The sequence below is a fragment of the Berghia stephanieae genome, chromosome 2 (assembly GCF_034508935.2).
Source record: "Berghia stephanieae isolate SIO BIC M18660-M18661 chromosome 2, UCSD_Bste_1.3, whole genome shotgun sequence".
Lineage (NCBI taxonomy): Eukaryota > Metazoa > Mollusca > Gastropoda > Nudibranchia > Aeolidiidae > Berghia > Berghia stephanieae.
Genome location: NC_088361.1, coordinates 111,971,200 through 111,982,802, shown reverse-complemented (window position 1 = coordinate 111,982,802; position 11,603 = coordinate 111,971,200). Strand labels below are relative to the sequence as shown.

Here is an 11,603-nt window from a genome sequence, read left to right as displayed (position 1 = left end):
GAGGGCTCTTTCATAATTAACCGAAAAATGCCTGTAAAATCCGCGTTTTTTATGCTATCAACAAAATTCTTGCACGTGTTCATACCTTGACTCGTCCTTCATTTCTCTACGTAACAGCCAAGTCTGTCGACACACTTCTGCCAACGCCGCACCATGGAATAGATACCCTCTCGGAAGAAATTTCCGTCAGGTTTTGTAGCCATTTCCGCACATGGTCAACAAGTTCTTCGTCGACATCAAAGCGCTTTCCTGCCAGCTCACGTTTCAGTGGCCCAAAGAGGTGATAATCAGATGGTGCGAGGTCTGGACTGTGTGGTGGGTGTGGCAAAATCTCCCATCCATATTTCTCTAGCCAACCTTACGTCACTCGTGCTGTGTGGGGTGTAGCGTTGTCGTGTTGCAAAATGACCCCGTTGGTCAACTGCCCTGGGCGCTTCTGCGAATGGCCTCCCTAAGCTTGTCAAGAGTTTGGCAGTACCTTGCAGCATTGATTGTTTCTCCAGGTTGTAAGGTTTCGAACAGAATAACACCACGACTGTCCCAGAAAACAGTTCCCATTATTTTCTTTGCTGACCGCATGACTTTGAATTTCTTCGCGACAGGTGAGGATGGATGTTTCCATGTCATCGAATCTTGCTTTGTTTCTGGGGTGCAATGGTGCAACCAAGTCTCATCACCGGTGACTATGCTGTCAAGAAAAGTCACATCGTACCCTAGAAAGTCTCCGCCGGCGTTGGCAGTATGCCCGTGAACCCTGCGTGAGCTCTTGCTTCTTCTCAAAAGTTCCCTGCAGATGTCCAATCTTTGTTTTTTATGATTGTCTGTCAATTGCTTAGGAACCCATCTTGCGCTGACTTTTCTGTAGCCAAGTTCATCAAATACAATTCTATGGGCAGAAGTTTCCGAAATTTCAAGACTGCTTGCGATTTCATGAATTTTCAACCTCCTGTCTTGACGAATAAGCTCATCAACTCGCTTCAAATTGCCTCTGACGTCGCAGTTATCGAACGCCCTCTCCCTTCCCTGTCTGTCAAGTCGGAATGGCCGGCTTCAAACAAATTACACCAGTGATAGACTTGTGTACGGCTTATAACATGCTCACCATATACACTCTGAAGTTCTTTGTGAATTTCGGTAGGATTCAGACTTTTGGCGTTCAAAAAACGTATGACAGCTCTGATTTCCTCCTTTGACCAAGTTTCAAGGTGGGCCGCCATCTTTAACATCGTCTAGAAATTCATTCTGCAAAATGATGCACTTCATAATTTCTGGGAATATCCGTAAGGAAATAAGGAATATCATGTCGTTTACAGAATTAAAAAAATCTCCACTGGTTGCTGAGCAATGGGCATTTTTTCGGTTATTTCTGAAAGAGCCCTCGTATTATGAAAACTAAAACAAAACAAACAGACATACAGACAAAGATACAAACAAAAAGCCACCTTCTTCCTTTTTAAAAGTATTTAACCCCGGACTCAATACTCTTCAACAGTCGTAATGTCACTTCCTTCCTAATGACGCATGGTAACTTAGTAACACTGGCTCTAAACTATCGGAACAATGGCGGACGCCCGTATGAAATATTTCTCCGGCGAGCATAAAAGCGTATCCAGAGGGAAACCCCCCCCCCCCCCCCCCCCCATAAATTTGATCATGTTATGACTTTTACACATTCTGATCACAAGGCATATGAAAAGTTCTAGCCAGCATGAAGAATAAAAAAGTAATGATTTTCTTTGTTTAGAACCAAGATGGCCCCCGTTGCCAGGCGGCGTGACATCAGACTACTGAATCCAATTTCTCTTTGTTCTCGTTTGTTTGCCTTGAGTTGGCTGGTTACTTAAAGTCGGTCCATAATAGGGAATGAGATTAGCGGAAGAGTAGCGTCCCTTGATTGGACGTCACCCATAGTCTGTGACGTCACCGGCGGAAAAGTCATTAGAGAGAGAACGTCATGCTGGTTGTGCGCATGCGTCTCTCGTGCATGCGCACAACCAGCATGACGTTTCTCTCTCTAATAACTTTTCCGCAGGTGACGTCACAGACTATGGGTGACGTCCAATCAAGGGCGGGACGCTACTCTTCCGCTTATCTCATTCCCTATAGGACTATACACCTTAAATGTTAAACATAATTTGGTGTGTCGGTACGATTTATCTGGCGGGCAGAATATGTGTGTATTTTACCTAAAAGCATAGCATTATTATATTTTTACCTTACATTAACTTACTCTACCCCAACACCGACTATATCGTGCGTAGTTTACCCGGGTTACTTTTACCACCCCATACCTATTTATTAGATTTTTCTGAGACAAATCATAGGCGTAGTATCAAAGCTAATGTTTTTCATTATTACATGTTATTGGTATTTGAATAAAAATATATAAGTCATGGCAGTCTTTTGTATCCCTTGCGGCCGCAAAAAATGGCAAAAAATCGCTAATTTGCATTGCGGCCGCAAAATTTGCTATTTTTTTTTGCAAATTTTCGAGATTTTGCCAAACACAAAAAAAAATAATTTTTTTAAAAATTTAGTGGGGACCAGTGATGATAGTTTTCCGCAGATTTTTTCATAAATGTTCCGTTGTTTTTGTCATGTCAAACATTTTCTGCTAAGTGGTAGTTCAATCATTTTTTGACACTGCTCAGTTGCATGAATTTAGGTGACAATCCTTTATTTATGACGTTAGTCTAGACACCCTGGCGCCAAATGTCAAAAGTAGCACAAGACACATGGTGGCCATGGATGAGAAGATGATCGAAAGGGAAGGGATGGAGCAAATGGGTGTAAATATTTGTGTACCTTTTAGCTGGAGCATGATAGTACATTTGACGATTTTATAAGCCTGTCTTTTTTTTTTTCTTCCTTTTTGATTTTTTTGTTGTTGTGTTTTTGTGTGATTGTTCTGAATTTGTTGATAGTATTCAATACAACTTGTGTCCAATTATAAAACAATTAAAAAAAATAAATTCATCAATTCTCCCTTTCTCTCTCTCTCTCTCTCTCTCTCTCTCTCTCTCTCTCTCTCTTTCTCTCTTATATCCATATTTCTCTCTCAGCCACCCTTCTATCTTCATATTATGTTTATAGATATCATTTGGTAATAGAGAGATAATAAGTTAGGCTGATCGATTTAAGAAATGATTGTTTAAGGCTAATTTAAATTTGATATGTTGATGGAATATGTTTTGCAATTAATTAAAGATTCTTATTTTTAAGCTGCATCATCACAAGGTTGCAATAATACAGACACTAACTGGGTTTGTTACGTAAAAACAAATACCCCTGGTCTTTTGGCAAAAAGTTTATCATAATCTCTTGATATAGTGGGCGACATTATAGTCCTCGAAAATGTTTAATTGGAAATGACAATTCATTAAATTATATTTGCAAAAGGTCAGGATGTGTCTAATGATCAGAAGTGCTTTAGGACTAATAATATATCAAATAACTATGAATAGCTATGTTATAGTTGCATTAGATTTGGGTATGACTGACGGGCCGGTAGATTTTCCTCCTTTTGGACAAATTTTCATGATCATCACTGGGGGACCTGTGCTTGTGTCAGGATGAAACAGATAATCTCAAAATAAGTAAACTGATAGCCTCTTCTTCCTTTTCCATGAGTACTTTAATTGTAATTCTAGAACTTTTTACTAGATCTCATTTTCTTCCTTTTTTCTGGCGCTGATATGACCTTAGATTTTATTGCAAGCGCCGTGAAACCCTTAAAAATAAATAAATACCTTTCACTTTCATGAACGATTTCTATGGGTTTTTTAAGAAAATTAATCGCAACTTTTTGCAAATTTTTTGCAAATTTTGCTGTTTTTAGCTTGCAAAATTTGGGATTTTTTTTTGTGTGCAAAAAAACCGCCATGTCAGATATATATGCACATGCTCATTTTTAATACATTATTTTTTTTCAATTTTGAAAAGTAGCAAAAATCTCTGGGATTGAGTGAGTTCAATTCCGAGTTTTACTTACACAATTAAAATATTACTATACACCAAGGTAACGTATCTTACAATGTAACACTGAAAAACTCAACAAAACCAGAAACGGGTTACAATTTTTTTTAAATGAGGAAAAAATAGTTTTAAACTATTTAGAGAAGAAGAAGAAGAAAAGAAGAAGAAGAAGAAAGAAGAAGAAGAAGAAGAAGAAGAAGAAGAAGAAGAAGAAAAGAAGAAGAAGAAAAGAGAAGAAAGAAGAAGAAGAAAAGAAGAAGAAAAGAAGACAAGAAGAAGTGCAACACTTATAACAAAAGCGCTTTTACATGAAATGATGGGGAAAAAAAACCTAACGATTTTATCCTACATATGAAGAACTACTAATAAATAATAATAACAAATTCCCTTTTATTCGTCCCCAAGGGGAAATTTGTCTTTAGGGTCTATTCCAAGGGAAGACTGGAATAACCCAGGCATCAGCCGCAGTGCAGCTCCGCAAAGTGAGTGAAGGCGAGGTGACTAGCTCAAGCCCACACAACGAGGCGGGTAGTCGAACTCGGTACCTTTTGGGTACGAAGCAAAGAGCGAGCCACGCTGTCCCATTCACGGAGGTTGTCCTTTATATTCATGCATCACTGTATTGATTGTTGTCACGAATGCGTAAAACGTAAAATGTAATGGAGAGAATGTGAAAACAAACAACATTTATCAACAGAGAATAAGATTGTGCAGTTGACATCAGCATCACAAGGAGAAAGTCTAAGGCGACGTGGTATTACTATTATGTGATCATGTTAAAAGGGATACAATTACAAGACATTATGAAATATCAAAACAAAACAGACTTTCCCTCTTCCTATGACCTTATCCCCCTTTAACATCTTTTAAAGTATTCAGTGACCCAATCGGTTCACATGACCAGGTCAGTAAACTTTGAATAGCAACAGTTTAACGAATGTGTCTGTCTTTTTTCATCTTCTTCCCTTCTAATCACCCATTCAGTGACCCAAATGGGTCACACGACTAGCTCAATAAATCGTGAATGGCCAAGTTGGCCTATTATGCATGTCTCCCCCCCCCCCCCCCCCCCCCCCCCCCCCCACTCCATTCTGATCATTCATTCAGTGAATCAATAAGGCCCCACGACTAGATCAACACATCTTGAATGGCCATTGGCCCGTATCTCCCCCCCCCCCCCCCCCCACCCATCCTGATCATACATTTAGAGTAACCCAATTGGGTCACATGACCAGATCACTAAATCTTGAACGGCCAAACTTTGACTATTAAACCTGTATCTCCCCCCGCCTCCCTTTCTGATCAACCATTCAAGCGTTTTTATATACAAAATAGCTAGTCGTATCTCAAATCACACAAAAAGAATGGCTTCTTACTCGAAACAAGCACTGGAGGCTGGTGGATTTGTCTTTAAAAAATCTTTGTCTAATATGACGAAGTACATTACAACTTCTGATAAATATAATACTTCGCGGTGAAGGACTTTTTCATTATTAGGTTGTACAAAAAGTTGTTTACATACAGACCATCAACCCTCCCCCCCTTTCCAGACACACACACACACACACACACACACACACACACACACACTGTGACAAATTCTCGATCAAAAGATGACTTTTAAAATTCAAATTGTGCGTACAATTCACAATACCCCCCCCCCCCCCCCCCACCTTTGATACGTACTTCTGAAGAGATTTTCATGACCGTAAACTGAAACAACCTCTATACTATAAAGTCATGATTCCAGGATCCAGCTGCTTAACCATGCAAGATTAACCTTTTTCCCCCTTGTGCGGCTATGTGGTCTAGTGGTATGACACTCGCTTTCGGATCGGAAGGTCCTGGGTTTGAGCTCGCTAGGCGCATAGTTGAGTCCTTGGAAAAGGCTCTTTACTCACATTCTCTCATTGTACTCAGGTGTAAAATGAGTACCTTGCTGTTAACAACGTTGTCTCTGTCTGAAAAAAAAAGTATTATCGCCGCGTCATGTTTCGTTCTACATGTTCTTCAGGTTGTAATGAGCCTGTTGGCTCAAGATTAACACGATTCTTGTAAAAAAAGTTGCCTTGTCATGCATTTCCTACTGTTACGTCTGATGTCAGGCCACTTGTTAAAAGTTCTTACTGAAACATGTCATGTTTCAGAATGTATAAAAGTCAAAACATGATCAGATTTATAATGTTTTTCTCCTCTGGATACACTTTTATGCTGGTTGGAGAAGTATTTCATAAGGGCGTCCGCCATTGTTCTGATAGTTTAGAACCAGTTACTAAGTTACTTTGCGTCATTGCGAGGGAAGTGACGTCACAAATGTTGAGTCCTATTGACTATCTACTAGACGAATAATTTTCTACAAAGTCGAGGCAAAGCCACAACTGCTTTTCAAAGTGCAAGTTTTGAAATGAAAAAAAACAAAAAAAACCCAACAAAACATACGATATAGAACAAAATTGATCAAACTCAGAGGAGAAGAGAAAAAAGAGGGAAAAGAAATCAAACGATTATTGATGTAGTGCAGAAGATGGTTAGAATCACTGTACAACAAACGTGTCTAGCTAAATGAATACCTTTTCCGACTGCTCATCTCCTTCACTATCATCAAACTTCTCATGGGATGACTTGTTCTAAACAAATGAGAAAAACTTTCCAATAATTTCTTATTAACAAGCAAAAAAAATTATTTTATTAAAATTATGTAAACTGGAAACAATAAAAGAAGATAGTCCTTCTCACTCCACTGGTCAAAATTTCTTACAACGGAAAATAAATAAAATTGTTCACAAATTAAGTAATAAAACCAACACACTCGTTGAGAACAGAAATTTGCTTGCCAAAAAAAGAAAAAATTCAAAAAATTCAAAATTAAAAATCCTATCACATTTTAATGCTCAGAAAATGATTAGAATTTTCCAGTTTTAAAAACATCATTTTAAAAATATCATAACAACAAACCATCTGACAGGAACTGTAATAAAAACAGGAGAGAGAAGAGGTGGGCCTATTTCTTGTATTCTCACATACTTAATCAATCATGTGAACACATGGATAAATGTATTGACCAGGGACGTTCGGTACAGATAATGCATTATGTCACGTTTATCAACTATTTTTTCTTATTGTGGTGAAGGTGATACAATTTGAAAGTGATCTTAATCTTAAACTCGCAGTCAATTTACCTATATTAACACATGCTGTTCATAAACTTGTCGATAACAATTTATCTATCCTAACACATGCTGTTCATAAACTTGTCGATAACAATTTATCTATCTTAATACATGCTGTTCATAAACTTGTCGATAACAATTATCTATCTTAACACATGCTGTTCACACACTTGTTGATAACAATTTATCTATCTTAACACATGCTGTTTATAAACTTGTCGATAACAATTTATCTATCTTAACACATGCTGTTCACACACTTGTTGATAACAATTTATCTATCTTAACACATGCTGTTCAAACACTTGTTAATAACAATTGAGTAGGTGATTTTCAAAACGTTCCAAGGCAAATCCTGATAGAAAATGAGTTAATAATATCAAGCAATCTTTTTGGACTCCATAGAACCACAACCGTACACATGGAGTTCCAAAACACTCGGAGTATTGTTTTCTCAGGCACACATGATAAATATTTTCCTTTTCAAGTCAATAAATAAATGGCATAAATTTGTGTTTTTCTTTTAATGATGAAAATTGCACATAGTACCTTTTGAAAGTCACCCATTCAATTGCTGTTCATAAACTTTGTTGATAAAAATGAACCTATCTTAAAACATGCTGTTCATAAACTTGTTGATAACAATTTATCTATCTTAACACATGTTGTTCATAAACTTGTCGATAACAATCTATCTATCTTAACACATGCTGTTCATACACTTGTTAATAGAAATTTTACCACCATTTTTTTAATATGTAAAAAAGAAAACATGCAAAACAACAAAACAATACCATCTCATTTGAGTTCCCAAAAATTCAGAAACTTTACAATTATCTGAAATGAAAACAGGCATTGTCTGATCCAGTATTTTAGTCAAAGTAAATTTGAACAAAAACAATGAAGAATTTCAAAACGAGCGTTAATCTTACCTTAGGATCAAAGTCTTTGCCATCCTGGGTGTGAACCAAAGGAACATTCACGTCTTTACTTTTGTTGTTATCGCCGCCCTCATCTTTTTCACTTGCTCTAGATCTAAACATGGCCGATCTCTTTGAAGCACTCTTTCCTTGGAGTGATTACGGTGTCAATATTAATAACAGAGGATTGAATGAAATATGACAGGCTCCTGCGTCCAGCAGTCAAGCTGATTCTGCTTTCTTGACATGCATTGCGTTTTCTGAAATGGTCAACAGTAAATACGATGTCATAATAATTACGAGACTGGATAAAAAATAAAAGTGACCCACCCTGGAAGAACTAGTCATTTGTTGACTGTACAGACAAGGAGCGAAAGACACCGGAAATCTTTTCTACCTTTCGGTGTCATACTTTTTAATTATGTAAGAACTAAATAACAATTTTATGAATTAATATTTAGTCATTTCTCGAACTGTGGGTACCGGTCGACTTATTTGTTTTCCTTCTAACTCTCGATTCTACGGATGTGGCTTCTTTATTAATGAAAAATGGAAGCATTTAATCAATAAATGTTGGAAGGCATTTGACCGTATTTGTGTGTTACAACTACAAGGGGACATATCACATAACCCAAACAACAAACACCAATGTAAAAACAAACAAAGGACAATTTCCGCCATCAATGTTTACGCACCAACAATGGGAAGAGCAGAAAAATTCCCGGAAGAAATGAAAAGTTTTTACAGAAATCTCAACGAAACTATAAAACACTGCTAATAATAGCCGGAGATTTCAATGCTAAAGTTGGCAAATGGGAAGAATGGGAAAATTGCCTTGGGTCTTATTCGAAGGGTAAACGAAATTATAAAGGTGAAAGACTGATAGAACTTTGAGAAGATAAACAGTTATTTGTCACAAACAGCGCATTTAATCACACTTCTAGACACCAAATGACGTGGGTAGGACAGAGGAGAAATAAAGAAACAGGAACAGTTATCAACATTCACAACCAAATCGATTTTATACTGTGCTGACAAAGACAGAAAAAATTAATAACAAATGCAAGATCACATGCTGGCACCTTGATAACAACATAACATAGGCTTGTTAAAGCAAACTTTGTTATTGAATGGCACAAACAACCAAGAAAATACAGCAATTCATGAACCAAAAATAAATATTACAAATATTGTCAACAACTCACGATGGCGTAAACAATAGAGCAACAACTTAATACAGAACTAGACAATTTAACGAACAACAACAACACACCAAACAAAGCATGGTCACGTGTACAAAGTGCAATAATAAATACTGCAATTCAAAGCGCCGGGACAACTACAACCAAACGACAAGGCTGTACGTATGACACCATCATAGCTCAATTATCTAACCAACAAAAAGATTTGCGAATAAGAATACAAAACTCAAAAAAGGAAGGAGAAAGACAGAAACTCAAATATGAACGAAAAAAAATATTACCCCGCAAAAGATATAGAGTAATCGCAATTAGAAATGAAGAGTTGGACAAAAAAGTTGATAATATTAGTAAATGCAACAATAATCAAGCAATTTACAAAGCTTTAAGATTACTAAATCAAAGACCATTTGAAAATCCAAAGATCGAGGACGACTAGGGCAAATTAATTATTAACCCCATTGACATTTCGATTGTTCTTTTTGAATTTTATAAAACAAAATTTCAAGACAACAAAACGCCACACGTCAGTTCATTTGAGGGAGATCCCCGACTACTATTTAAGCCTATAACACCAAGAGAAGTGAGAAATGCTTTTAAAAGTCTAAATAACAACAGAGCACTGGGAGAAGATGGAGTATGCGCTAAACTTCTAAAAAATGGACCATCCTTATTAGATGAAAACATAGCGGACAATTTTAATCAGACATTTGAACATCACCAGGACCTGGATATTAATAAGGGGAGCTGATATGAATACAAAATTGAAAACCAAAATGCCCCCCAAAGAATTTGAGACCAATTAATCTGCTTAATATAATTAGAAAATCGCTCTCCCTGATCACACTGAATAGAATTAGACCAATTGTTGAAAATTATTTGTCACATAATCAAAGTGGATCCAGGACGGAGAGAAATAATACAGATGTAGTTTGGACCCACAAATGGCTGGCTGCCCAAACTCTGTCCGAAAAAATAGAAATAGTTATAACTCGAATAGATATGTCTGCCCCTTTGATGCCATCAATCACCAATAATTATTAAAGATTATGACAGGAATAGTTATGGAGGTGAAACTAGATTAATCCGATTCCTTACGTGAAACCTGGATAATGAGCAATAATGGTTCAATGACAATGGAAGAACAATTGCTAAATGCAAGATTCAACTCAAAATATGCAGTAGGGCTACTATTCTCAGTCTATGCAGCGAATAGAGGTCTTCAATTTTTATGGAATCGTCATTAAAATTAAAATTACAATAAATTTAAATTAAAAAAAACCAACAAAAAACAAAAAAAAAACAAAACAAAAAAAAAAAACAACAAAAGACAAGAAAAAATCTATATTGCCACGGAAGACTGGGCTATTCAAACTTGAGTCTGAATAACTTTTTGATTGCACACGTGTATAGTATTGGTAATTATTGGAGTTTGAGCTTGAGTCCGAATAGCGGCAGCCAAATAAAAAATAAATAAAATTCCCTTTATTATACATCCCATAAGAGCACTTGTCTTCAGGGTATATATTCCAAGGGAACACTGGAATAACCTTGGCGTAAGCCGCAGTGCATCGCCGCAAATTGAGAGCGAGGGCGAGATGACAGCGCAGCGGGTGATCGACGAACTTGTTACGTTACTTTTCGGGTAGGAAGCAAAGACCGTACCGGTGAGCTACGATACCCTCAATACTTGCTATAAAACAACCTACACTGCATTCATTATTTTGTCATTATCGGTATGCCCTTTGACTATGGAATATTATAACACGACTTTACTTTTTAAAATAGTCATCACAAACTGAGCTAAAAAGTAAAGCACAAGAATAACTTGATTTACGACCAAATGAAAATGAAATACAAGTCTCTTTTATTCGAAAGCTTTTACATTATATGGCCTTTCGTTTTCATAATTTTGATCACAGGCGATACCATCCGTTCTTTATATACCGTATCATGACATCATTAGCTACTTAATAGAGTACCTACTCTAGATTTATATCCAAGGTTCCAAGTAATTTATCTAAAAAAATTCAGCAACCTTCTCTGTCTTTTGCTTTGATTTGTTGAACCGTAAACAGGAAGTACTTCTTGGGGTCAATCTCATCGGCTTCTTTCACATTCTTCTTTCACGGAATATAATTTGTTCGGATTACAACCAGAAAAGGAAGAGGAAGAAGATCAGGGAGAAGACGACGTATAAGAGAAAAGAAGGAGTAGAGGTGGAAGAGGAGGAGAGGTAACAGAGAAACAACGGAATAACCTGGCGTAAGCCGCAGTGATCGCGAAATGAGAGCGAGGGCAGAATGAAGCGCAGAAGGAGGATCGACGAACTTGAACGA

The 11,603-nt window shown here is 37.1% G+C and overlaps 1 protein-coding gene across 1 annotated transcript in view; it reads right to left on the bottom strand.

Moving 5' to 3' along the window:
* The window catches only part of LOC144966251 (myogenesis-regulating glycosidase-like), a 97,934-nt gene extending 86,603 nt beyond the window's left edge, over positions 1–11,331 (bottom strand). Inside the window, exons 1-3 of the mRNA XM_078902443.1 lie at positions 11,251–11,331; positions 8,078–8,325; positions 6,546–6,602 (exon numbers count right to left, since the gene is read on the bottom strand). Of these exons, the coding sequence (XP_078758569.1) occupies positions 6,546–6,602; positions 8,078–8,188 (168 nt within the window). The 5' untranslated portion in view covers positions 8,189–8,325; positions 11,251–11,331. The remainder of the gene's footprint in view (positions 1–6,545; positions 6,603–8,077; positions 8,326–11,250) is intronic.
* Between the last annotated feature and the right edge of the window lie 272 nt (positions 11,332–11,603).